The sequence below is a fragment of the Anopheles coluzzii genome, chromosome 3, assembly GCF_943734685.1.
Source record: "Anopheles coluzzii chromosome 3, AcolN3, whole genome shotgun sequence".
NCBI lineage: Eukaryota > Metazoa > Arthropoda > Insecta > Diptera > Culicidae > Anopheles > Anopheles coluzzii.
Genome location: NC_064671.1, coordinates 90915746 through 90940029, shown reverse-complemented (window position 1 = coordinate 90940029; position 24284 = coordinate 90915746). Strand labels below are relative to the sequence as shown.

General features: G+C 47.2%; 3 protein-coding genes across 7 annotated transcripts in view; 1 reads left to right on the top strand and 2 right to left on the bottom strand.

Moving 5' to 3' along the window:
• Positions 1 to 1905: 1905 nt before the first annotated feature.
• LOC120959131 (malonate--CoA ligase ACSF3, mitochondrial) lies at positions 1906 to 6917 on the bottom strand. The gene is made up of 3 exons (XM_040382303.2): positions 6095 to 6917; positions 4112 to 4204; positions 1906 to 4032 (listed from the first exon to the last, which is right to left on the bottom strand). The coding sequence occupies exons 1-3, from the start codon at positions 6531 to 6533 to the stop codon at positions 2456 to 2458; spliced, it is 2109 nt and encodes a 702-aa protein (XP_040238237.2). The 5' UTR covers positions 6534 to 6917; the 3' UTR covers positions 1906 to 2455.
• A 1216-nt stretch (positions 6918 to 8133) lies between these two features.
• LOC120959130 (uncharacterized) lies at positions 8134 to 12633 on the top strand. 3 transcript variants are annotated; one of them, XM_040382298.2, is made up of 2 exons: positions 8134 to 8347; positions 8436 to 12633. In XM_040382298.2, the coding sequence occupies exon 2, from the start codon at positions 8461 to 8463 to the stop codon at positions 11515 to 11517; it is 3057 nt and encodes a 1018-aa protein (XP_040238232.2). In that variant the 5' UTR covers positions 8134 to 8347; positions 8436 to 8460; the 3' UTR covers positions 11518 to 12633. The 3 variants fall into 3 exon arrangements, with proteins under 3 accessions (XP_040238232.2, XP_040238233.2, XP_040238234.2); XM_040382299.2 differs by having other exon boundaries at positions 8134 to 8351; XM_040382300.2 differs by having other exon boundaries at positions 8137 to 8232.
• LOC120959129 (serine/threonine-protein kinase Genghis Khan) overlaps positions 11923 to 24284 on the bottom strand; it is a 50083-nt gene continuing 37721 nt past the window's right edge. For 2 of the 3 annotated variants that reach the window (XM_040382294.2, XM_040382295.2), the window contains exons 9-22: positions 19021 to 19169; positions 18317 to 18769; positions 17813 to 18241; positions 17655 to 17750; positions 16872 to 17574; positions 16699 to 16797; positions 16506 to 16616; positions 16253 to 16438; positions 16087 to 16177; positions 15861 to 16011; positions 15720 to 15792; positions 15517 to 15641; positions 15321 to 15442; positions 11923 to 15236 (exon numbers count right to left, since the gene is read on the bottom strand). In XM_040382294.2, coding sequence (XP_040238228.2) covers positions 15323 to 15442; positions 15517 to 15641; positions 15720 to 15792; positions 15861 to 16011; positions 16087 to 16177; positions 16253 to 16438; positions 16506 to 16616; positions 16699 to 16797; positions 16872 to 17574; positions 17655 to 17750; positions 17813 to 18241; positions 18317 to 18769; positions 19021 to 19169 — 2786 coding nt within the window. In that variant the 3' untranslated portion in view covers positions 11923 to 15236; positions 15321 to 15322. The remainder of the gene's footprint in view (positions 15237 to 15320; positions 15443 to 15516; positions 15642 to 15719; positions 15793 to 15860; positions 16012 to 16086; positions 16178 to 16252; positions 16439 to 16505; positions 16617 to 16698; positions 16798 to 16871; positions 17575 to 17654; positions 17751 to 17812; positions 18242 to 18316; positions 18770 to 19020; positions 19170 to 24284) is intronic. The other variant, XM_040382297.2, reaches the window with a different exon arrangement.

Genomic DNA, 24284 nt, shown 5'->3' with positions numbered 1-24284 from the left:
GGCCTGTCACGAGATCTGTGGAAAAAGTGATGGCAAAGTAAGGGTGGGGAGCTTTTCCCGTGCGACCATTTTAGGGTAAAATGGGTAAAACTTGTTTTGCACAAATTTCGGACAACAGGACAATAACACTTAAAGGGAAAAGTGCATTTTATTGCTTGAAAAGCAATTGCTGAAAATTGTTAAGTTGTAAAAACAGGACGGGCAAGCAAACGTCAAATGTGACACCCTTGGCCTGGTTGCCAGCTGATTAGTTGTTTTAGTTTGTAAATAAAAAATTATCATTTTTTTCAAATTTTCTTCGAACTTCACGATCCTGCTTGTAATTTAAAATTCTACTCAATTTTACTGTCCTTTATTACAGATTTTAAGAAATAGAATAAATAAAAAAATGAAATCCAGGGGCATTTTCCATAGTACTTTTTTTTTAAATTTTCACTTTTTAATCAACCTGTATCACTACTGGACTTGACTTTCAGTGACTTGCTGATTAAACGTAGCAGGATAGTCAGTCCTCCATATGGGGGCACGCACCACTCGGGGCTTGAACCTATTACGGACATGTTGTTAAGTCGCACATGTTGATATCTGTACGTCCAGACCAGTGCATTACACCTAACTATAGGCATTACCCGATATATAAAGGCTTTCGAAACTTCTTGGCAAGTACCATGAAGCCGGATATTTCGTTTAGCTACGGGGAGACGATCTATGCGAGGCCTGAACTCACGACGGGCATGTTATTAAGCGGGATAGTGCAAATTCAATAATTGTGATAGATTCATGAATCCCTGGAAATATATATGAATATTAATGGACTTAAGAAAGTTATAGATTATTGAATATTTGAAGATTCATAAATCTTTAGTTTCATGAATCTTCGAATCACTCAACACTGAAGATTCATGTGAATGAATCTCAACGAAAGATTCATAAAACCCAATTCTATACACCGATAAAGATGGTCGTGACGACTACCAACCTCCTACTTCGTGGAATGATGGAGGATTGCTTGCTCAATTTTAATAGTATCGGTATGTTCCGATGCGCAGTCTGCCTTACAGTCGTTGCCGCTAAATTTTGACTCTAACTCACTTATTTTTGTCTCGAAGGCACCAACTTTTGACAGCGATGCACGATTTTTGCCTCGAAGGCATCAATTTTTGACAGAGCGCATCAATTTTTGCCTCGAAGGCATCAACTTTTGACTGTGAGTCAATCGCTTTATTTACAAAATTTTATGTAATTTCTGAAACTGTGTGTTCTGAAATGATTGAAATTAAGTTAAATAGTGAATAATTTTATTGATACAATTTAAAATAAAACAATTGTTTTGCCAATTTTGGCAGTTTCAATGGAGTGAAAAAAATTGGCACGTATTTTCAGCTGTAAACAAAAGCTTTAGAAATTCTAAAATTTCATCATTTTTTCTCAAGAAACAATCAATTTACACAGTTTTTGTATTTTTTATGAGTTGTGGAATAACAATTGTTAAAAATCTGCTTAAATACCTTGTAAAATTGTCATTATTCCTACAAGAGTCAAAAATTGATGACTTACAGACGAAAATAGGTGCGTTAGAGTCAAAAATTGATGCGCACTGTCAAAAATTGATGCCTTAGAGGCAAAAATTCATGCGCACTGTCAAAAATTGATGCCTTAGAGCCAAAACTTGGTGGCAAAGACTGTAAAACAGGCTATCCAGATTTCATTAGTCATTTCTTGCTTCAAAAAGAATACTCAGATTCAGTATGAAGCCTATAGAACGATAAAATAGAAGTTAATCAAAGTACTGTACTAGTGGCAAACATTGGTGTCCTCCAGAATGGCATCAATTTCTCGATAATTTGATTCGGATATGTTAACACCCAATACACAAAACTACCAAAACACAGGCGTGTTGCAATATAATTCGTCAACAAATTTGGAACCTTGTTGTCAGAAGCTTTGTTTGTTTCACATTCCCACATACCCGATTATGGGTGATGATGATATATGCTCATTATCACCCATTCTCACGCACTCTCACTCACCCACCCTCATCGCGCCAATCACGATCTCCACGTTGCTCCGGTTTCGCCCAACAATTGCCGAAAGATGGGCCCGCCCGCGAGCGGAGGATACGATACAATACGAAGAACATAATTACAAACGAAATATAAATCAATAATGCATGCTGAGACACAATGGGAGTTTGCAACATTTCCTCCCTCCCGCCACGGGTAAGCCGGCGACCGAGTGAAGCGGAAGATGGGCTTTTGTGTGTGTGTGTGTGTGACTAGTGACGAGACCACCGGGGCTTGTTTTGCCCTCTTTCCTTCCTATCTAGCTCATCTCATCCGCTTCACATTGTCGCCGCGCCGGATGCATGGTGTGCATATAAATACGTTTCCTTCTGCTGTGCGCGTTGCGGTCGCGGACTTTGCATTAACCGACCTCCAAACAGTTTACCGTTAGCTTAGGGTTTACCGTCTCCCGCCGTACTGCTTGCTGGCGGCGTCGGCGTTGCTGTCGCGGTGCTGTCTCCGTACAACCTGTCGATCAGTTCGCGTTTGTTAATTTTGCCCATCGCATTGCGCGGAATCTCGCCCACCAGCCGGACCTCCTTCGGGATGGCCTGCTTGGGCAGCTTCTGTTCCAGCCACACCAGCAGCTTTGGAATGCTGAACGATTCGGCGGCAACGTGGTCGCGCAAACTTATCACCGCCACTACCCGCTGGCCCCAGGTTTCGTCCGGCAGGCCGAGCACCGCCACGTCGCTCGTGTCCGGATGTTCGTGCAGTGCCGTTTCGATCTCGAGCGCGGACAGCTTGAAGCCGCCGGATTTGATGATGTCCACCGAGGTGCGGCCCAGGATGCGTATCGTGCCGTTTTCGTACCGTGCCGTGTCGCCCGTCCGGAACCAACCGTCCGCATCGAACTCGGACGCCGTTTCCTGCGGCTTCTGCCAGTACTCGCGGAACACCGAGCGTCCCTTCACGTACAGCTGGCCGGCAATGGTTTCCTCCTGCTGCTTCGAGCTGCTGTCCGCTGCTCCACTCTTCCAATATCCTTCATTTTCGCGCCCCTCGAGCGTTAGTGTGCGGCCACTTTCCTGCTCCACGATACGCACACTCACCCCGGGCAGAGGCATTCCCACGCAGCCCTGCTTGCGGCTGCGCTGCTCGCCATCCTGCACGTACGGGTTCGAGATGGCCATACCGATTTCGGTCATGCCGTACCGCTCCAGCAACCGGTGGCCCGTGATTTCATTCCACCGAGCGAAGATATTGCCCGGCAGCGGGGCCGAGCCGGAAATCATCAGCCGTATCTTGTTCTTGCAGTGCGTCTTGACGTAATCGCACATGCGCGCGTTCTTGCCGAACACGCTGTCGTACTCGCGGATCAGCAGCCCGTACATTGTCGGCACGCCCATGAACACGTTCACGCGCTCCTTCGTGGTCATGTTCACGTTCAGCAGGTAGCTCCACACGCTGCTGCTGTCGAACTTGGGCAGCATGACGCACTTCGCCCCGACGGCCAGCGGCAAGTTGAGTGCATTGATCGTCCCGTGCACGTGGTTGAGCGGCAGCGTGTGTAGCACCGAATCGGTCGCACTTACTTGCCACGCGTGCGCCAGGGCACGCAGCTGAGCGTCCAGATTGGCGTAGCTAAGGACCACTCCCTTCGGCTTACCGGTCGTGCCGGAGGTGTACAGGATCAGTGCGTTCGCGTCGCGATAAAACTCCCCATTCAGTGCGCTTTCCACCACGAGCGTATCGTTCAGCTGGAGCAAGTTTTCTCTCGTCGGATCGAGGTAGGACACCACGTCGGCCATCGGTGCGGTGGCGTCCCCTCCGTTCGTCGTACCACCCGCCACACCACCGTTCGTGTGGATCAGGTCATGATTAACCACCAGCAGGGGTTTCTGTAGCTTTGCGGCCAGTGGTTCCGCCAGGGGCAGAAATTCCGGCGTCGTTAGCAGCAGCGAAGCATCGGAATCTTTGATATAGTACTCGAGCAGATCGGCCGGATACTTTGCATTCAAGGGCACAGCTAAAAAAAGGTAAGCGATGGAAAAGATTATTTCATAGTAAATAACAAAGCATTGTAAACAACAGTAGGCTGGTCTTACCAACTTGCCCGGAAAACCAGCAAGCCCATTGGCTGATCACGTATGTGATATTGTTGGGACAGAGAAATGCCACACGAGATTGGGAAGCACTACCTGTTTGGATGACGAAATGAAATATGAAGGAAAAAAGAGCATGTTATTTTAAAATTATTATTTGAATGATTTCTAATAAAAAAAAGTTCTTTTCCAACTTCATTTTGCGCTCAAATAGACCGTTACTATCAGCAAAATGGGGCAACTATTTGCCCGTTTCATTAGCACCCGAGCGTAAAATGGCGATTTTAAATTCGCACACAAATCGAATGCGCCGTCGTTTCAAGACGAGACGAGCTCGGCACAACGGCACAACGAAACGGCTCCATCGCTAATCTCGCATGAATAATGTGTATTCCGTTTGAGACAGGCCAAACAACAAGCTTTAGATGCACAACAGGGGTGGAAAACAGGGGAAGGAGGCGCGCAGCACCGTTGCGTGCAAGAGGGTGTTGTGTGTGTGTGTGTGTGACGGGTTATCGCATTCCTTCGTTCGTCTGCTTCAACACCATCGATTGCGGTGACGATAGAGAGCGAGGCAGCGAAACCATTTGACCCGACATTTTACCGGCTTTTCCCGGTGGTTGTTGTTGCCGTTTTTGCAACCAAAACAGGAGTCGTCAATGAGGCCTGAGTAGTGGTGGTCGTTAAACGTTTTTACGCTGTACGCTCATCAAGTGCATTAAAAATAGCCGGATTCGTGCCATCAACACCCACGACCGGTGATCGGTGATGGCCGTGGCCGTGCGGTGCGCGAACTATGACGCCGATCGTTGGTCGTGCGACAGCAGTCACGGGGCGCTACACACACACACACACACATACAGGCCGACGACAGCCGGTCGGCGCCCGTTTGCGTATCGCGTAAATCTTATCTCATAAGAAATCAAAAACCCAGTAGAAGTGGGTGAGGGGCGTGCGAGAAGGAATGGCGGGGGAAAGCAATGTGACAGACCCTTTCTCAGTACCCTCTCTTCCTATTGCTTGTTGTTTACATTTTGCGCTGATTCACACGTAGGGCCACCGAGCGAGCGAGGTAGTAAAAGTAGCCTTTTTGTCCTAATTGCCACACATACACCTGTGGTCCTTATTTTTGTTAATTTGTATGTTGCAAATGTCGCGATTATTTACCACATGATTACATTGTACAGAGCGCGCGTTTGGTAATTCGAACCAACGATTGTGTGGCGCCGTAATACGATCGCTCTAGGGAAGGATTAGGTGTAAACTACCTTTCACTTTCAGCTGCTCCATTTCCTTCCCAAATATCTTCCCATCCAGGCACAAAGTGAACTGAAGTTTTCTTGCTGATAAATACAATTCTTACATCTCTACATTCAACCGATCATCCAGCTATCGCTCAACGCAACAATCCAACATGAAGTCATTTGAACGACCTTCACCCGTGAGATCGAGCGTGAAGTTAGTAAACAACGTTTCTGGCTCGCGATCACTCCGGCACCGAAAAGGTTCAAGGTTTCAAATTTCGAGAATGTCGCACAAAACGCTCGAGCGACTCCCTCCGCACGCTCTCAGTTCGACGCAGTTTGCACCGCCTGCTTGGACTTCCAACTGTGTCAAGAGTTGTTTGTTCGTTCGCCTTCTTCTTACCCTACCTTTTGCGGGATTAGATCTACGCGAGGGGAAAGGAAAGATGCGCAAATGTCTTGTTTTTGCAAAACAGTTGTACTATTTTTGGTGCTGCTTTTCCGCCCCCCGGGGACAGGCGCCACAATGCATTAGCAGCACCCCTCCTCTACGGACGGGTCGTTGTCGCCAGCGGCATATCCATCGACGACGGCCTTGAACGTCTTTCCAAAAGCGTAGGTACAGCAAAACCGGTTCACGCACTGTATGCACATGCCGGGAACACTGCACACACCCTTACCGACACTGAGGGAAAAGTTGCATCATGCGAAAAAGAAAAAAAAATGGTTCACCCAAACTTACCGCAACATTTGGATATTTGAGCCGCCAATCGTTTGACCGCTTCGTACAGCTGGATGAAGGTAAAATCGCCGACCTGGTCGCGGACGGCTGCCTTCTCGCCGTACAGCAGGGCTCGCTTGAACGGCGGCACGATCAGCTCCCGGGCTACCTCCTGCTCGTACAGCTTCGTCAGTCGGCGCAGCAGATCCGCATGCACCGCCTCCGGATCGACCGGTGGACGGTCGCCATCGTCAAAGCCCTGGGTGGCGGACTTGCGGCTGTCGGTTTGCGTGGAATAGGGGCGGCCCGGTGAGCGTACGCCCCCTGGCAGGGTGTGGTACTGTTTCATCCAGCCGAACGGTCCAGCGGCCGATAGCCGGGGTGCAAGGGTGTTTGCGGCCGTGCCGAGCGTATCGGTCGCTACCTCCAGGCAGCGCCTGGCAAGCATAAATTTCGTCATACTGGTCACACGCCGGTGCCAAATCACAGATATGCGGTGTATGTGTGCCCGGTACAACAACTGCTTCTTCCCGTTGCCTGCTGCTCGGTCAATGCACTGCAAACTGATGCTGCCGCTGACCGCTGCAGTTGTTATGAAATGCGTTTTCACTCCGGATTGTAATGGAAGATGTTCACTCGCACGCCACTGTTAGCCACCATGAATACGCGCTGCACTATCGTCTGCGGTGTTTCTTTTTCGAGTGTAAAAGAGTTCAGAAGGTGCAGCGGTTGGTTGAGTTTGCTTTTTTTGTTCACCGTTTTACTGTTCACACGGCAGGAAGCAGAAACACGTTCGCCCTGCCGACTTGATTTATTTTGTAGTCTTTCTGCGCCGGACGATCAGGCTGGGTCGCATGGGCAGGTTTGACAGTTGACAGTCCACGCCTCGTGCAAGAGTTCGAGCAGTTTTGTGCTGATGCAACCGTACCAAGCGGTCCGCGAGTTTGAAGAAATGCGCTAACGGTTGGGGTTTGCATTCCAAAGGAAATAACAATTACAGCGTTTTGCAACAGTCATTCTGCAATGTGTGCTGCATATTTTGTCGCTCCCGAGATTTACTTTCTCTCCTAGCCCGTGCATGGACTGGTCCAATGCTAATATTAGTCCGTTCATGCTTAATTTTGACAGCTCTATGGAGGTGCAGGTTTGCCCATGTTTTCTACATTATTCTACACAATTTTACACATTCTCATTCTAAAACAAGGGTATAGGCTGATGGCCCTGTTATGAACTGCTCTTTGCACTTTACTTAAACACTTTTTACTTTATTCACACATATTAAAACATACATAATAAATACTGATGAAACGTACAACACTTTAAAACGTAGGCCGCGCGCCAGCCGCACCGAGCGCCCCTGCCGAGAGCTTCTGCTCGATCGGCCTTCGTACACACTCTGCTCGGCGCTCGGCACACACTAAGCCTTACGCGCTTAGTGTGTGCGACAGTGTGCGTGTACACACTGTCGTCCCCCTGGACGTTGACCGGTGGCAGCGCAACTGCCACGGCAAGTCCAGGGGTCGGCACGCACGGCTGCCCACAACAGGCCCCATCTGTTGTAAAATCTTACAACCGATTGGAGCTTTGAAATTTTCATTTTCATTTCAGAAGTCATTTTTACATTGCATCGTTTGAACTCATTGGTCTCGCTGTTTTGGTTTGATTTTTGAAAATTCAACTTCTTCGCCGCAATGTTAGTTAACGGCTTTTTTAAGCGCCACAACAGCTCGCGAGCATTGATCACACGCGAGAAAGAGATAGCGCTATGGAGGGAAAAAGCACGGACGACGACTGACAGCGATTGGCCGTCTGACGCACCAACACATGCAAACCTTCGACAGCGCGCTCAGGCGAGGGGTATGAGGCGGTGCCAGGGATGGGTAGCTCGAAACGCTGCTCGACAAATTTGCCGTAGGAGGGAAAAAGAAGGCCTGAGAAAATGCGCGAAAGAGAATGATTTCTTCCGTCGCTTTGCACAGGGGGGAGCTGCTTGATAAATTTGCCGTAGGAAGGAAAAGGAAGGAATAAGAAAATGCGCGAAAAGGAATGATTTCTTCCGTCGCTTTGGACAGAGGGTGTCATCAAGCCGCACTGACAGCTTCCGTGTGTGGATCGAAAAGAAAGGAATAATACGTGGATTTGCGCAGCAGATCAAATTGGTTTGTGCTCTATTATTTTGCTCAGCGAAAGTACAACATTGACTGCGTTTAACAGAGAATACATCCTTTCTCCCCAAAGAACAAGAACAAGAAGAGATTCTGAGATTAAAGATCAGTGTGTAAATAAGGCAACAATTAGCAAGTCGAAAATAGTGTGGCGAAACAAGTGTAATTCTTTACCACCATTTTCCACTCCTTAACAGATCTACTTTCTTACAATTGAAGAAAATGGAGAGTCTGGCAAAAACAACCGACGAATGCAAAATGGAGAGTTTGGCAAAAGCAACCGACGAATGTAACGAACAGCTAAAAGCGAGCTCACTGCAAGATAAGCCTAGTCCGAGTCGGAAGCAGGAAGCAGTTTCAGTAGGCAGTGGAGATCAACACAAAAGAGATCAAATGACCGGTTACGATACTTTGAAACAGATTGGAAAAAAGCATCGAGCTGAGCATTTCAGTCTGGGAGATTTGAAAAAGGACTACAGCACGGCGTTCGAACAAAATGTGCAGCTGTGTGGAACGCAAGTACCGTTCAGTAAATTGTTTGCAGTCTATTTAGAGAATGATTATGAAACAAGCTATTGTAATTGTAATGTAGGGGATACAGAGGTCAGTTTGAGTCATGCACTTTGGATTTTAAACAAATTCAACGCAAATCCGACCGAAAATGAACTAGATTTTATATTGGATGAGCACATATTTGTACAGCGGAAACTAACTCCAGTTAAAGATTTGTTACAGTGTATGTCGCCCAATGTCGAGGATTTGTTCGATAATTTTAAAAAAGGTTACTCTACGGAATGGGACTATAGTTTCTTGAGCTATTATGACAAAAAATCGAAAGACTACGTACCTGTGCAGGAGTTTAACGACACTTTCTCCGATGCTAAGGAGGAATGGCTAAGGAGTATACCGCTACAGCCGCAGGTTGATTATGAATATAGCGAAGAAAATTTACATGAGCTGTTGGATGATGACCACATCCCAATGTTGCTTATTGTGGGTCCGGCCGGCAGTGGCAAGAGCACCTACCTACGCTGGTTGGCGCAATATATCGAGCAGTACAATCCCGCCTGGTGGGTGGTACGATTCAGTGTAACCGAACATTCGTGTTATCTAAGCGCCATTTTGAAGGGAATGCAGTCTGAAACTGGTAACAACTGGATGGCACCACAGCAGCAAGCGATACAAACGTTATTTCGTATTTATTTTTGCGTCCACTTTCATTCGCTGGTAATTACCAATTTCCAAATAGGAAATTTAGTTCGCTATTATTTTCATGGTGGACGGCAAGCGCTCAGTGACGCCGAACAATCAGCAGAGAAATGTTCCAGCTTTTTAAAGTTTGCGGGCTCAAAATTATATCTGAAATGTACGTGTCCGTTATCATTCGAGCAAACAGTAATGCTACGCCTGTTTGTGGAGAAATTTAACGCAAATGAACTGTGGCTGCTGTTCGATGGATTCAACGAATTGGCGCAAGGTGATAAGGCTTTAGTATGGAACATGTTCACTGTCCTACAAGATGTTGACACTAAAAAGACGATGCGAGGACTGTACGTCACATCTCGTACGGAGGAGCCCGATTATTTGTTTCGACGCGAGACGCTGTACCTCAAGCCGTACTCAGTCGCGGATCAGATCGTACACATTGACAAGCTGTTGGATAACATTGAATTCTGTGGATCGTTATCAGTGGAGCAGCGAAAAGAACTGTCCCTCACATTCTATATACTAACTAATCGGCTTGTACCGAGCTGCTACAAATCGATCTTAGCAGAGCCACTGTTCTTGGAAATGTTCTGCCGACTATGGAATGTCGCAATGCCCAATATGTTGCAGTTGGAAAATTTTACCATTTCGCGGAAGTTAATAGACTTCCTAGCTGAGCCTAGATATTTAACTATATATCAACTACTTCAACATTTTAATAGCTTTCGATATTGCAACGAAAATCTTTCGCCTATACGTAGTGCCGCATGCATCTTCCAAAACTCCGCCTTTGAAATAGTAAGGCATACGCGCGATCTAGGCATGCTCGCAATGTGCACGCTCTTCGGCGAGCAAACAGTAAAGGCGCTGCTGTCTCCACATGAAACTGAGTTCACCAGTTTGATGGAGCGATTGCGCACAAGCATTTTTAAATCGCGCGGCGTGTTTAAAGGTGTCGTTAATGGTGTGCCAATATTCAATCATCAACTGTTTGTGGAACTGTACGCGGCATCTTGGCTATCGGAAAATCTTCTATCGCCCAAGGTAGCGTCCTTTTACCGAACGCATGTGCACCCATCGATGGGAAGGGTGAGAACGCTTTTGGACAGTATAGTCATATGCAAATATACATACTTTGAACCAAACACGGGAGCGCAGCACGGCGTGCGGCGTGCGTATAGACAGTGTCCATGCTGTCCACATATGCAGCCCAATGTAGTGGATGAGTTAGGCCATAGTCCAGACGCGTTGTTTCTGGCAGACACGCTTAGCACGGTGTATAATACGGGCGTAGGGGCCAACCATTTGCTTAATTGGTTAGAGATCATGCAGCATGCACCAGCGGTCGGTACCCTATTCAGTACCGTTGTATTCAAAGCGGCACCGATCGATGTTGCGATGCGACATGGTTGTGCAGAAGCCACTGGTCGGCTTATGCGGACCGGTTCAGTCTTTCGTCCCTCCGCATTTGACGAGTACGCGAACGTTCCGAACACCCGCAAATGGAACGCGCTCAGCCATTGCCGTACGCTGATATGCCGGGACGGTGCAGCCAAGCTGGAGCAGTATGTTTTCAAACAGCTGTACGATGAATTTACCAAGACCTCCTCATTCGACGGTTGGTTGGGTGTTAACGCCTTTACACATGTTTGGCATCGAGGCGATTTGGCTAGGAAATTTCATTTATTGGACACTTGGCGTATGAAACAGCAGCAAAGCACCTGGTACCTTTGCTTTTTTATTCATGAACGCCAGTTGATCGGGGACACGGTACGCACAATGAATGTGCTGGAAGGGACAAACGTTGTCACGCGATTGAAGGAGGTAAAGTCGAATAACCAGCCGGTAAGGTTGTTGCTCGCTCGTGTCGAGGAGCGTAATGCTTCGCGCAACGAGATGATTGACTTGGCCAAACTGCACGCCACGGTTAGAGATTTCGAGGCAAAAAAGTACGCTCCATTGTATCTGAACGCACCAACAGTGGAAATCAGATCAGATAGTTACGATGATCTTATGGATATAGTATACGCTGAGGAAATCGAGCACGGTTACCAATCAATTTTCATGAGGTGAACAGTGTTCGAAGAAAAGTAGTAAACTAAGATTAAAAAATTGATATTAACACGTCAAAACGTCATTCGATAATCCGCACTCAATCCAGTGCGGATTGACAGAGCGAATAAAAAGAAAGGTTTATTATCGTCGTTGATGTAGGTAGAGTGCAGAAACAAATAAAATGTTTATTTTCAACCGAAAACTATCCGTATTCATTTTCTCGCTTCTTTAGTCAACACGTTTGTGGCACGTTGAAGAATATTAGCGGTGAACAGCGGGAAAGGTGCAGGTAAGTATGTCAAACTAAGACATAAAACTGCTGCAAAACCGTTAAAAAGAAATATATCCCCAACTCAACTCAATGGCGCATACAAATACAATTTCTCAAATCGGGAAAAAAGTACATAAAAAAAACTTCCACAATCTCTGTTTGGTTGTTTTGAGTTGTATTTTACTTTGTTGTAACTGTATCCACAACATCATCTTTGCAATGCTCTTCTATACAAGCAAAACATCTAGCAGGCTCTGTCGTCCTTATTATTAGTCGTCCATTCGTTGCCTGGTTGTTTTTGTTGTTTGTTGCCGCCTCAATTTGCGCATTTACATCCTTTGGGAGTGTGTGGGGCTTTTCGTTTTCGATTGTGAAACATTTTGCTTTGCTGTTACATCGCACAAACTGTGCATTAGTATATACGCAGGACGAGGAGGACCTCCCTACCATCCATCCTATCTGCCGTGTTTATCACTCAGACCGTTAATTCACTCCTTCCTGTCTGCTCTCCTTGCATTCTAATCACTGAGCCCTCTTTTACTCACTGAAGTTGAAAAGAAACCCATCAGTGTGTCCGAAATGCAGATTTGTGTACTTACAGTTGCAGTTAAATCGTGCCCCTTTTGATACACAATTAGTATAATCCCTTTTTCTCTCTCTCTCTCTCTCTCTCTCTCTCTCTCTCTCTCTCTCTCTCTCTCTCTCTCTCTCTCTCTCTCTCTCTCTCTCTCTCTCTCTCTATTCCTCTCGTCATGCGCGGCACATATTTTGACTGCTACACATAAATAAAGATTATTTTAGAAGCTTTTCGATTCACAATGAAATAAATTAACCGAAAGAATTTGCACTAAAACAAAAGAAAACATAGGAGGGAGTGTTCGTAAAAAAAGAACGATAGAATGGCGCGAATTCGAAATTGTAATGTGTCGCGTTTCGATCATCTACCCGAAACGCGCACGCACGTGCTAAAACTCAACCAAGGAAGGGAAGTTAAAACCAAAGGCTACTAGTTAAGTTACACATTAAAAACCGTTCCGCAAAAGAGACAGCACAGTAATTTCTGCACTACCAGCCTCCATCCAGCCTACTATATAGTAGTTAGAGAGGTGTTGCATTCCCCGCAGGCTGCAGCAGTAAGTGGGTAAACCGTACAATGTAAACGTTAGCTAATGTATGCATGCATGCGCGTGTGTGTGTGTGTGTGAACTCGTTATGGTTGATGATCGATATTTTAAACGTACATAACTACACGATCGCCATTCAAAATACACGCTCTGCCAGGGTGTAGTAGCCCATTCGGCAAGCCAAGCCTCGCGTTGCGCCATTCTAGTACCCACCATCCCCCTCCCCGTTGCCTCATTCCAGGCCTTTTTCCCTTTATTGTTACACATTACGCAACAAATGCAGTATTAATCTGCACTGAAAATACTAAATATTGTCCTCGTGGTTTTTCTTTTTTCGCTCTCCCTTTCTCCCGGCCGTCTCGGTTAGTACTCTGTCTTTGTTCAGCCGCGCTTGCGTAAACGCGAGGAGTATTGCGGCGTCATTCACCCCAATTATCGTTATGGGCGCTTTTCGCTTTTCCCTTGTAATGCTGCTAGATTTGTGTATGTAAACGTTCTGAAGGTATGTATAATTTGATTTCAAGTTGTAATTTGCTCACGGATTCACTTCTAAATTCACGTTTGTATATTGACACGTTTGCGGGCCTGTGCCTCGCCTTCCTTCGCCTGTTCGCCTGTGGTAGTGCGTGTGTGTGTGTATGCATGGGTGCGAATCGTCGAGCAAATGTGGTTATCCTTACAGGCTAATTTTGCAACTGCTACGTTTTTTTCTTTCTTTTTGGAAGCACCATCTGAGTGTGTGTATATTATCTACAGCTCTTACACCACGTGTTTCACCACTACACTCCCGCACTCCCTTCCGCGAACGATGCGTGCGCACATGTGCGGTACACACACACACGCGGTACGATCCACCAGAACGGGATCGATCACTTACTACGCCCATTCGTACATTTATTATGGTAGTGTGCGCCGTTAGAAGCGGCGTTTAACGAGTTTCAGTATCGTGACTGTAAGTAGCATAGACTATGGAACAATCGATGCAGCTCCTCCTTCCTCCGCCTCCACGAGAGATGTGGTCGTTGTTTAGGATATTTCGATGATTTTAAGTTTTAGCAAAAAACACTAGTGAACCGAATCGATAGGATAGAGGAGAGTAACGCGATGGAACAAGAACTATTACAGTTACAGTATGAGAGAGTGCCTTTGCCTTGCTGTTTTCACACACACACTCTCTCTCACTCTCTGGCAAAGTCGGTAAGATCAGTGCCGGGAAACCCTTGCGCGTGTGCCTAGCATTATTACCGGTTGCGATACTTTTTACATAATGTTAATGTTGTGTGTAGGCTACAGGAATGAATAGCAAATACCGATGACTCGGGCAGGAATATATGTGATAGTTTTTGTTTGTTTTTGTTTTTCGTTATAGAGAGTAGATTTAATGGCAATAGTACAACTACGTGGTAAACGTGTCTCCTTCCTTCGCTACATTAGCTTTCTTAAATGACATTATAATGGTAACGGGCGATGATGATGATTCCAGCGACAGATCCATTCCCATTTGCATGTAACAGCATCGACTCGCTTGCATACTTTCTATTGCACACGCACACGCACACACACGAACACGCACCCGAAAGACGCAACGGGACACGGTCGAACGACACCCCACTAAAGCCGCACATATCCTCTCTTCTACTTTTAGATATAAATCACACCAACTGATTGGTTTTGTAAGTTTGTTGCTTTACCCCCCACTACAACCTTGATCGTACGATCGACCGTTTCGTTCGTTTGCTTGCCATAATTGATACAGTTGCCTGAATGTGTTGCCACTTGTCACAAGACGGGTGCTACGTAGTCCCCCGCGCGGTGCGAGAAGATGGATGAAACATGTACTACCTTAAAAACGAATTTATAGTACGCTACAGTCATGCCACACAGTCATGCAGGCACGTCTTCCACGCGTAGCGAGATAAGATAGGGGAAGAGAGAAAAAGATCATCGATCATTACTTAGCACCGTCTTTCTAACGGGGAGGAAACCACACAATCACGCGCATAAGTATAGCGAAGCACTTGACGTGGAAAAGAAACGGCGTGACTGCAAACACCGGGCTACGGGAGTCAGTGGTGCTTTCGCGGGCGGGAAGCAAAATAATGTAACGATATATGGCGCATTTCTTACAATGAAACATTAACAAAACAAAACAAAACAAAAAGAATGGGAAAAACACTCTTAGCTGCTAAGCGTCCGCTGGGTTGTCGTCGTCATCGTTCGGGCCTGTGACGCGACCGGACCGACGAGACGACGCTGACGGTCCCCCCTTCAGGCAGAACGTCCGTCCGCTGTGTTCCAGCGCCGAGCGGATGGTTAGCAATTTGGTGAAGTATTTCAGGAAACTGTAACGGAAAGCAGAACGCACCTTTACTCCTCACGACACTGTAACGCTTTGCGCAGAGGCTTGATTTTGCTTTTGATCTAACCATTATGAATCGTAGCTTGAACTTAACCGATCATTCGTCGGGGAGGGTGGCGTCGATACGGAGCTGGAATTGTTGCTCGCCACACTTTGCCTGGATTCCGACTGCATATCGGCGACCGAAACCTGCAAAAGGGATAAGGATGGATGAGATGAGCAGGCGGGTTAAGAAAGATGGAGACACTACTGTGAGCCATTACCTTTAGAACATCGTGCAGAGAGGACATGCTTCCCAACGGACTAGGTGAGCGTGGTAACGACGGTGGCTGATCGCGCGGTCTGGCTGGTGCCGTACGCTTTGCACCTGGTAGAGAGTTGTTCGATCCTTTTGAGGGATGCAAAATGTGTTAATGGAATAATTCACGGTGAGGTCACACAGCGCGACACCATGCGCGATACTAACCGTTCAGTTGGTGGATCATCGAGGGACGCGGAGGCGCACGGGGTGGTGGCGGAGCATGCCGCATCGTTGAAATCTTTACAACAACAAAAGCAAACATTAGTTTTTTTGATAAAATACGGACCACCCGGAGCAAATAATTACCCGTTGCTGTTGCGTACTCTGGTCGGCCGTTTCGATCGTGGTTGGTAGATCGAGCAGCCGTTGTTTCTGGATGCCATCGCCAGGGCCCATGTGCGAGATATGGTTGAAGTTAGTGGGCGCGGAGATAAGCTTCGAGCGACGATCGGTGCTCCTACACAGGAATAAAAAGATGGAAGGAATTATCGGAAAAATGAGATTTACGTGAAATGAGCTATAAACCACTTACGTGCGAATAGTTCGGTTGGGTTCGCGCAATGAAAAGCGTTTCGATTTCAACCGACCATCGCGATCACATGGGGACAGATTGAGCAATTCTCCTGCAATTTAAAAAAAAAAATGAGCGTTGAAATTAACATTATTCAAATATTCGAGCCGATGGAGACAAAACATACTCGTGTGCATGTTGGCCAGATACACGACGTTTACGCCGTCGTTGATGTAGGTTAGCGTAAGGCTGCCATTGTTCATTAGCGGACGGGAACGTTTTAAACCAATTGACTGCACCCATTCGGCGGTTTGCGTGTTGAAGATGTCCAGATGGGTTTCCGAGTAGACTAGTAGATGGCCGTCACAGTATGCTGCAGCGGGGGAAAAATAATTGTTTAATATACATAATCTAGGCAAAACGCCAATGTCAAAACTCACTGATATGCTTGGGGACAGCAGGATACATGATTTCACGGTCACGCGATTTGCGTCCCTGCAGATCAACGTAGATCGCGAGCGTTTGAAACACGAGCAAGTATTCGCCATGCACTGGGTGGAAGAAAACAAAACGTGGCAATATGTTTGATTAACATTCAACAGGCTTTAAACAGTTTAAACAGCGGAAACTTACCATTGCCACCGTGACCGGACTGAATCTCAATTACTCGCCACGCATCGACGCCGGAAAAGTTGAGGAAATTGTTCAATTGATTCTCCGGGTGCACTAAAGCTGCAATTCGAGGGGGAAACAGAACATTAACGATCGATCTACAAACACTGCTGCCGTCTCGCGGTTACACTTACGCATCGCTTTGGCCGCACCCTGCAGACAGTAGGCGGTGAAGCCACTCTGGTGACCAACGGCCAGCCGCATATCGGACAGCACCTGCAGGCTCTGCACCGGGTACGCTACCGTGAACTCGCACATCTTGTGATGCCGGCTACGGTCCCGGTTCACCACGTACACCACAATCTGGGAAGTGTTCTGGCGCTTCAACGCCAGCACAATGCAGAACACCGGCTGCGGGCCGCGCTCGATGATGCCGGTGCAGGCCGTGATGCAGTTCTTCGACTCCGCCACCTTGATCCACTCCACGTCGACCGTCTCGAGGGCACGTATTGGTAACAGGCGCAGATGCCGCTGCTTGCCGCACAGTATCACCAGCAGCTGCTCCTCGGCGATGTACCACAGCTGGTACACCTTCTTGCTTTCGCCGATGCGCGCTATCTGGCTGCGATCGAGATCGAGACAGAACAGCCCATCCTCCGTACCGAGCAGTATGCGCTCGGGGTCGATAATCAGTGCGCTGAGCGCATTGCGGATCGCCGACACCGTGCTGTCGAGCACCTCGCGCACACGGAACATGGCCGTGTTCGGCAGATTGTTGCGCTTCAGTATGCGGTGCAGCTCGCTGAGCGCCACGACCCACTTTGCCTTCTCCGACTCGGTGTCGGCAAGCATCAGCGTTTGCAGGGAAGGACCCCCGTCGAGCAGGGAGGTCGTGATCTACATAAAGCGAAGAGAGACACCACGAGTGTTTGCATGAAGGAGCTTCCGTTTGCAGCACAATTCCCTTATTTACTCACTCTAAATATGCACGGCACGTCCTTCTTCGTCGCATGGATGACGTCACTCTCGCGCACACCGGAAACCGTAAACTCGGGATCACGCATATCCAGCACCTGCAATACGGAGCAACATTAACGCCCTGGCTTATATGGATATGTCCCAAGACATTCCTTACCTGTGTTACATGAACGCTCGGCAGCGCACTGCGATCAGCGGAGATGTCGTACAGGAATAGCTTGAAATCGCACACCACGACGAACTGGCGCACCCAGCCCCGCTTGACGCCGCCCAGCTTCGGCACCTTCACGTAGCCCTCATACGCCGTACCGATGCCGCGTGTTGGATCGATACCGAGCGGACGCTTCGTCTGATCGGACGGCACCGGACACTGGGTCGGCACCTTCGGGCAGCAGATCATGTGACAGGCGAAGCCGCACAGCTCGCACACGACACCCTGGCGTGTCAGGCCCACCATCAGCGAGGTGCAGTGGTTGCACTTGGTCGGGCTGGAGAACGTCCGCACGAGGAACTGGTGCACCTTCGCTTTCTGCTGCCGATGGGGATGCAAGTCCTGCTGGTGGGACATCATCACGCTGTGCATGCTCTGCAATAGAAGATCGAGTAAATGGGTAAGCGATTTGGGTGTTGTTGCGATGGCGAAACGCGTTTCAATACATACCAGCGAGTGATCGCTCAGATTGCTCTTCGAGCTGGACAGCGAATGTCCCCGGTTGTTATCCTCCACGTCTCCATCTTCGCTTTCCATCGAGTAGTTCGAATGGTGCATCGATGGCTGTTGTGCCTGTTGTTCCTGCTGCTGCTGTTGCTGTTGCTGCTGCTGCTGCTGTTGCAGCAACTGCTGCTGATTGCTGTACGTGTGGTGGGCTTGCTGTATCGGTTGCGTTTGCGCCGGGCTCTGCTGCTGCTGCTGGTGCACCTGTTGGTGGTGTAATTGTTGTGTGTGTAGTGAGGAAAGGCTTTGATTATGGGTTTGGTTCAGGTGCGGTGCATTCGTGGAGGTGAGATTGTTCGAGGAGGAACTGGTGGAAGTGTTTACGTGCTGGCTACCGCTACTGCTTTTGCGGTGCGGTGCAACAGTGCTACTGCTCGATCCGGTTGCCGTTGCTGGTGGCTGCTTGAACACGGAAACGGAAGTGCGTGAAAAGAATATTGGTTTTGTTTTTTTCGCCAGTAAGCATTGCAAACAAAAAGATAAGTAAAAAAACCTCGTCGCTTCACGGTGGGAAGTCAGGAGAACCAAAAAATTCAATCTACCGTACTAACTACAGCAGGGGATAACTACTAGCAATAAGTTCCCAAGAGGTTGTTCCCACGAAACGAAAATAATCCCCCAAAATGTTGAATAAGCTCGCGGCTACTTACCATGTTGATGGCCAACGTTGAGTTGGTGTGCGTTGTTGAGCTGGAGCCGCCACCGCCACCGCCGCTGCCGCCACCACCGCTTCCAACGCCTCCAGACTCCTTCAAAAAGTGATCCAGATAGGACATCTGCGACGAGGGCCTCTCGAGGACTGCCGTTTGCGCCCGTGGTCGTGGTTTTGTTGGTGTTAAAGCACGAACGTTACGCACGCATCAAAAACCATACCGAGTTATTTACCAAACGAGTAATGAGGATGATGCGCATGAAGATGACGGCAAAAAAGCAAACCAATCGGTGATGGTGATGGGGAAAGGTTTTGCCAACCATTTTGGGGATGGAATGCAATGTTTTCACAAAACAAAACACAAACGTGTATGTGGGGGAATGTACATAGTAGAGGTAATGGAAAAAAAGAGTAATATCATGGTGTTTTATGGTTTGTGTAGCAAGAGTTTTGTGATGTTGTTTTGGTTGTTGTTGTTTCAATCAGTTGTCATATTACGCGCAGATGTGAGAAAAAGGGGCAGAGTTCCAGGAGTACAGAAGGCATTGGCAGATTAAGAGTCATTTTCGAGCGGTTTGTTGAAGGGAGATATATAAAATACAAGAAAAAAGAGAGAAAGAACGTACATGATTGGTTGTATTAGTACATGATTGTAATCGTAGTGTTGTGGATGAAATTTAACAGCGGCTAGTAACACTGATCTGTGTACGGATGTACCGCAATCAGTAAAAACAAAACAAAAAACAAAACAAAAACACGCCAAACAGCATCGTCTTAATGTTGCTGGATTACGTTTGCTAAACGTTCACAAAACGTTATGTGTGGAGCATTAGCGACAGTCTGGCATGCCTCATACAATGTCTCATAAGCAGTTTTCTCGTTCGCTGAGTAGCTATCGACAAAGGCCTTGGAGCAGTTAGCATAACAACCTGAACGATTGTGTGGGTCTTGGGCTGATGCATTAAGGGATCAGAGGGACATTATAGGGAAAGGAAAATAAATTTCAAAATAACCAAACAAAAACACTACATACCGCTTAAGTACCTACCACCCCTACAATTTTGGGCGCTTCAATCTAAATGCAAAAGGATATAAACTAAAGCTTCGTAAGCATCTCCCCGGTTAAGTACGCGAAACCCCTGACTCTACCGAAACCCACTCCAAATCCCATCGGACAGCGATCGTTTCTCCATTACTCTGTGATCTATATTTCTTTGAATTCAACAACTTTCCTTTCAGGATATAATTCTTGTATGTTTGTTTTGTTTTAACCTACAACCAACAACATGGCCAAAAAAACGCTCTTATCTCACCTAATTAAATCAACAATAAGTTTTAGTTAGTTTAACTGCGCGACTTTGTGGTATGGCGGCCTATACCCTACACAACCAACCAGGTTCTAGGTTCTTTAACATGCGTATTAACAAAGCGAGAGAAAAACTCAACCGAACAGTAGTTTGCAACGCTCTAGGCACTCTCACTCTCAAAATAATGATTTTTTTTCAATTTAATTCCACCGGAAAGTCCCGGAAATTGAACACTTCTGAATAAACTCAAAAATCAAACATAACGTAACGGGCCTATGGTACAATTGCAAAAAAAAACAAACTTTTGTTCGTTGTTTGCCAGTTGTCGTCAACCTGGATTTGACAATGTCCTGTATACGCGGAATATACGGCTAAAACTCAAATTTGAAAAAAGTTTTCCTTTTGCTATTTACGGCTATAATCATACAACACTTTAGGAGTCTTGTGTAGCTTTGAGTTGAAAAGATTGAACGAAAACAAGAACTAATTCGCCCCATCTCCGCTATTTCTCGCGGTTTGTTTCTCATTGCTCTACGAACACTTGCTGAGATTCATTTCTATTGTAAGCGTTTGCTCTAAGTACAACTATTGCACAACCGTTCTTTCCCAGACTGTATATATCGAAGGGCGTTGTGTTGCTGTCGCCTTTCATTCCTTTCATCGTGTCCCCCCCATTATTGACTAGAACCCTAAGCTGACAACACAACGGCTACCCGACCCGCTCGCTCCCCCTACTTTCGGTGGCGATCGCGGCGCTTCTTACGCTTCCGGCCACTGCCTTTGCGACGGTTGCGCTGAAACGTAAGCATCGCCACGGTGGCCGATTTCGAGAGTTCCGCCGGTGCGTTCGCTTCTGGCGCCGGGGACGAGCACGAGGACGACCGTGACGCCGATGAGGAAGCATGCAGCGATGAGAGTGATCGTGAGCGCGAGGGTATGATGCCATTGGACCGAATGATTTCGCCACCCGGTGTGGTCGGCGGACTCGTTATATCCGTTGCAGTGACGTTAGGTTCACCATCTTCGATAAGCGGCACAGTAGCTGCGGGTTCGCTATCTTCAATCTTTGGTGTGATGGGATATGAAATGTGTTCCTCCTCCTCCTCCTCCTCCTCCTCGTGTACTGCAGGCGAGGGGATTTGTTCTGCGCTGTCCAAAAGCAGTGGCATGGGGGGTTCGTCGTGCTCCTCCTCTGTTGCCACACCAGTGGGTGTATTTTCCACATTGGCACTGTCTGTATTGGCTATGCTATATGGTGACTCTTCTTCAGACTCTTGTTCGTCTCGCGCCACCAACTGTGGCGTTACCGGAGGCGTGAGTAGCGCTACGAGATCATTCACCTGCTCCACCGACGGTGACGACCCTGTCACAGATGGTTCCGTCGTGGGCGATGGTAAGGCGATCAGGGCTGCTGCTGCTGCTGCTCCTGGGCAGCTGCTACCACCGTTCGCTACTGGCAAGATCGAGCGTGGGATGAGGGTAGCATGATCGATGGTGGTGATCGTGGTGACATGGGGCGGTTCGATGAGTTCGTCCTGGGCCGCCGCACAGCATCGGTAGCGCTGCTGCTGCTGCTGCTGCTGCTGCTCGGCACCAATGTCGTCGGTGGTTCGGATGGTTGTGGTCGTGGTGGTTGTAGTGATTGTCGTCGTTACTTTTCTGTTATGGCAACTACAACACTGTTCGAGTTTATTATTGTTACAACGATCTGCAAGAGGGAAGAAACATCACAACAGAAGAACAACAGATGTAGAGAGTGGTGATAGTATGCGCGGAGGAGGCCCACCACCGTGGGTCCGTCCTCTTTGGTTGGGATTTTTGGCTGCTTGGGGCTATGGATGAGAGCGCTACAGGGCGGGGAGAGCTTTCGCAGCAAAACAGCGTGCGCGGGCGCAAACACACGCGGGCCGAATGTTGAAGGCACACAGCTACGCGCGCACGTAAGATATCGAGTGTGTTTGGTGGTGGGAGATGGGAGCGAGCTTGAGATGAATGACTTAATGCTGTGCACAACGTCAACAGGATTTTGCAGTTTTAGATGGATAAGTTTGGCATCGTCTTCCTGCGCTTTATCATGAGCACGCGGCAGCATGGCATGTGGAATGAGCATATGGGTGTGAGAGCATGAGAGTGGTGGTCTACTAATGATTACTTCCAATTCTGATCGGCAAAGCTGCGAGTGCTCTCTCTGTATTTCATCGAATCATTTTGCATCAACCTGCACATCTCCATCTGCCGCTGGTGGCTCCCGGGACGCAGCACACGTGTTTTCGAATTGATGGATGGATTTGAGAATGAACGAGCGAATGGCACGAGCAAATGAGATAGCAATGGTATGGTGTTTGTGTGTTACGGGCCAGGTAGTTTAGGACAAACGTTGGCGAAAGACATCTTCCAACATCTTGCAACAACAAACCGATTACAGTGAGATGAAATTAAGGCATTAACGAAATTAATTGATGTTGAGGGTTTAATGCGGTTTTTGGTTTCGTTTGCTGTTGGTCAGTTTCGAGCGAGTTTAGGCTTCGTTTTAGGCAATTATGAATAATTATTATTGTTGTTCTTGTTCATTGTATTCTTCTATGTTAAGCAGTTTCAAAGATCACTACTCTCTGAGTGATGGTTACGGTTTAGAAGTTATATTATTAAGCTATGTTTCTTAATTTGTTGTTTAAACCATTTACTCTTTCACTACGGCACAATGCACAATACACACACTGGATTATGAGAGTGCTTACCTATAATGTACGTGAAAACACATCTTTAACGATAATCGCCACGCGAGCATTTAAAACAGGTGGGGCATTAGGTGGTGTAAAATGATATTTATGCTTACGGTAAACAGTTTTGCTAACGCGAGACACGCTCTCTTATTCAAACAAAGTGCCTCTTAATCCACTGACCAACTGCAACATTCCACAGTAGATCCACTGTTGGAAAAGATAGGGAAGGTTGGAGCATAAAACGGAAACACAAAACAAAAACGGAGGTTTTAAGCGAACGCGTTTGATGCGTTCAAAACGAGTAACTAAAGCCAACAAACAACGCGTATAAACAAAGACAGTAGCAGTAAAACGATAACTGGACAGATACAAACACATAAAAAAGCAGTAATTTACAAAAGAGTAAGAACGCTGTTGGCAACTTTAGTAAATCACAGCTGAACAAACAAACAAAAAACAGTAAACATAAAAAAGTATAAGAATAATTAAAAACGAAACGAAAATCAAACGAAAAAAAAAACATAAATGGTTCAGCGAACAAAAAAAAACTAGAAACTCTTTTTCACAACAGATCAGAAATGCATCGGAAGAGAAGGAGAGAGAGAGAGAAAATGCATCGAAAAATGTTACAATTTAAAAAAAAATTAAAACCTAACAAAAAAAGAAACGAACTAAAAACAAGTTAACTCAAATCCACTGCAATATCAACAAAATTTCGTCAAAAAAAAAAAAGGGAAGGTTTCCTGGCAGCACGCGGGAGAGGTTGGTTTTGGGGTTTAGCAAACAAACGGGTGTGAATAGGCGGGAAGTAACAGAAAGAAAGAAGTATTACGTATACGTTTTGATTAGGTAGAGCAACAGGCCCCAGACGCAGGATGTCACACCGACCCACACGGAAAAGTTACGTCTCATTGCTCGGCTCCGGTTCGCGGCCATCGTCTCCCGTGCCACCGTCGCGTCACCACCACCTGCGGCTGACGTCGCTGCAGCAGGCGCCCCCATCGTCGCCATCGTACTCGAGGCGGCTGTAGTCGTTGCGGATTCTGCTTCGCTCCACCGTTGCGCAGCATTGTCGTTAGTAGTGGTAGTAGTATTGGTAGAGCAGCTTATGGATGGAGCAGCAACACTGTTATGATCGTTGTTAGTGTTAGCATCACCCTCCATGGGGTCGCTTGGTTTGGCGTTACGTTCGTCGCCCTTCGACTGGTTACCAATGCGTTCGTTGCTGTTGT

What these genes read in the sequence shown, in the direction of transcription:
- LOC120959131 (XM_040382303.2), bottom strand. Translation starts at nt 6,533, where the DNA reads ATGACGAAATTTATGCTTGCCAGGCGCTGCCTGGAGGTAGCGACCGAT. An exon ending in TCAAATATCCAAATGTTGCG is followed by an intron (nt 4,205 to 6,094) that starts GTAAGTTTGGGT and finishes TCATCCAAACAG; the next exon opens with GTAGTGCTTCCCAATCTCGT. An exon ending in CTGGTTTTCCGGGCAAGTTG is followed by an intron (nt 4,033 to 4,111) that starts GTAAGACCAGCC and finishes ACCTTTTTTTAG; the next exon opens with CTGTGCCCTTGAATGCAAAG.
- LOC120959130 (XM_040382298.2), top strand. Translation starts at nt 8,461, where the DNA reads ATGGAGAGTCTGGCAAAAACAACCGACGAATGCAAAATGGAGAGTTTG.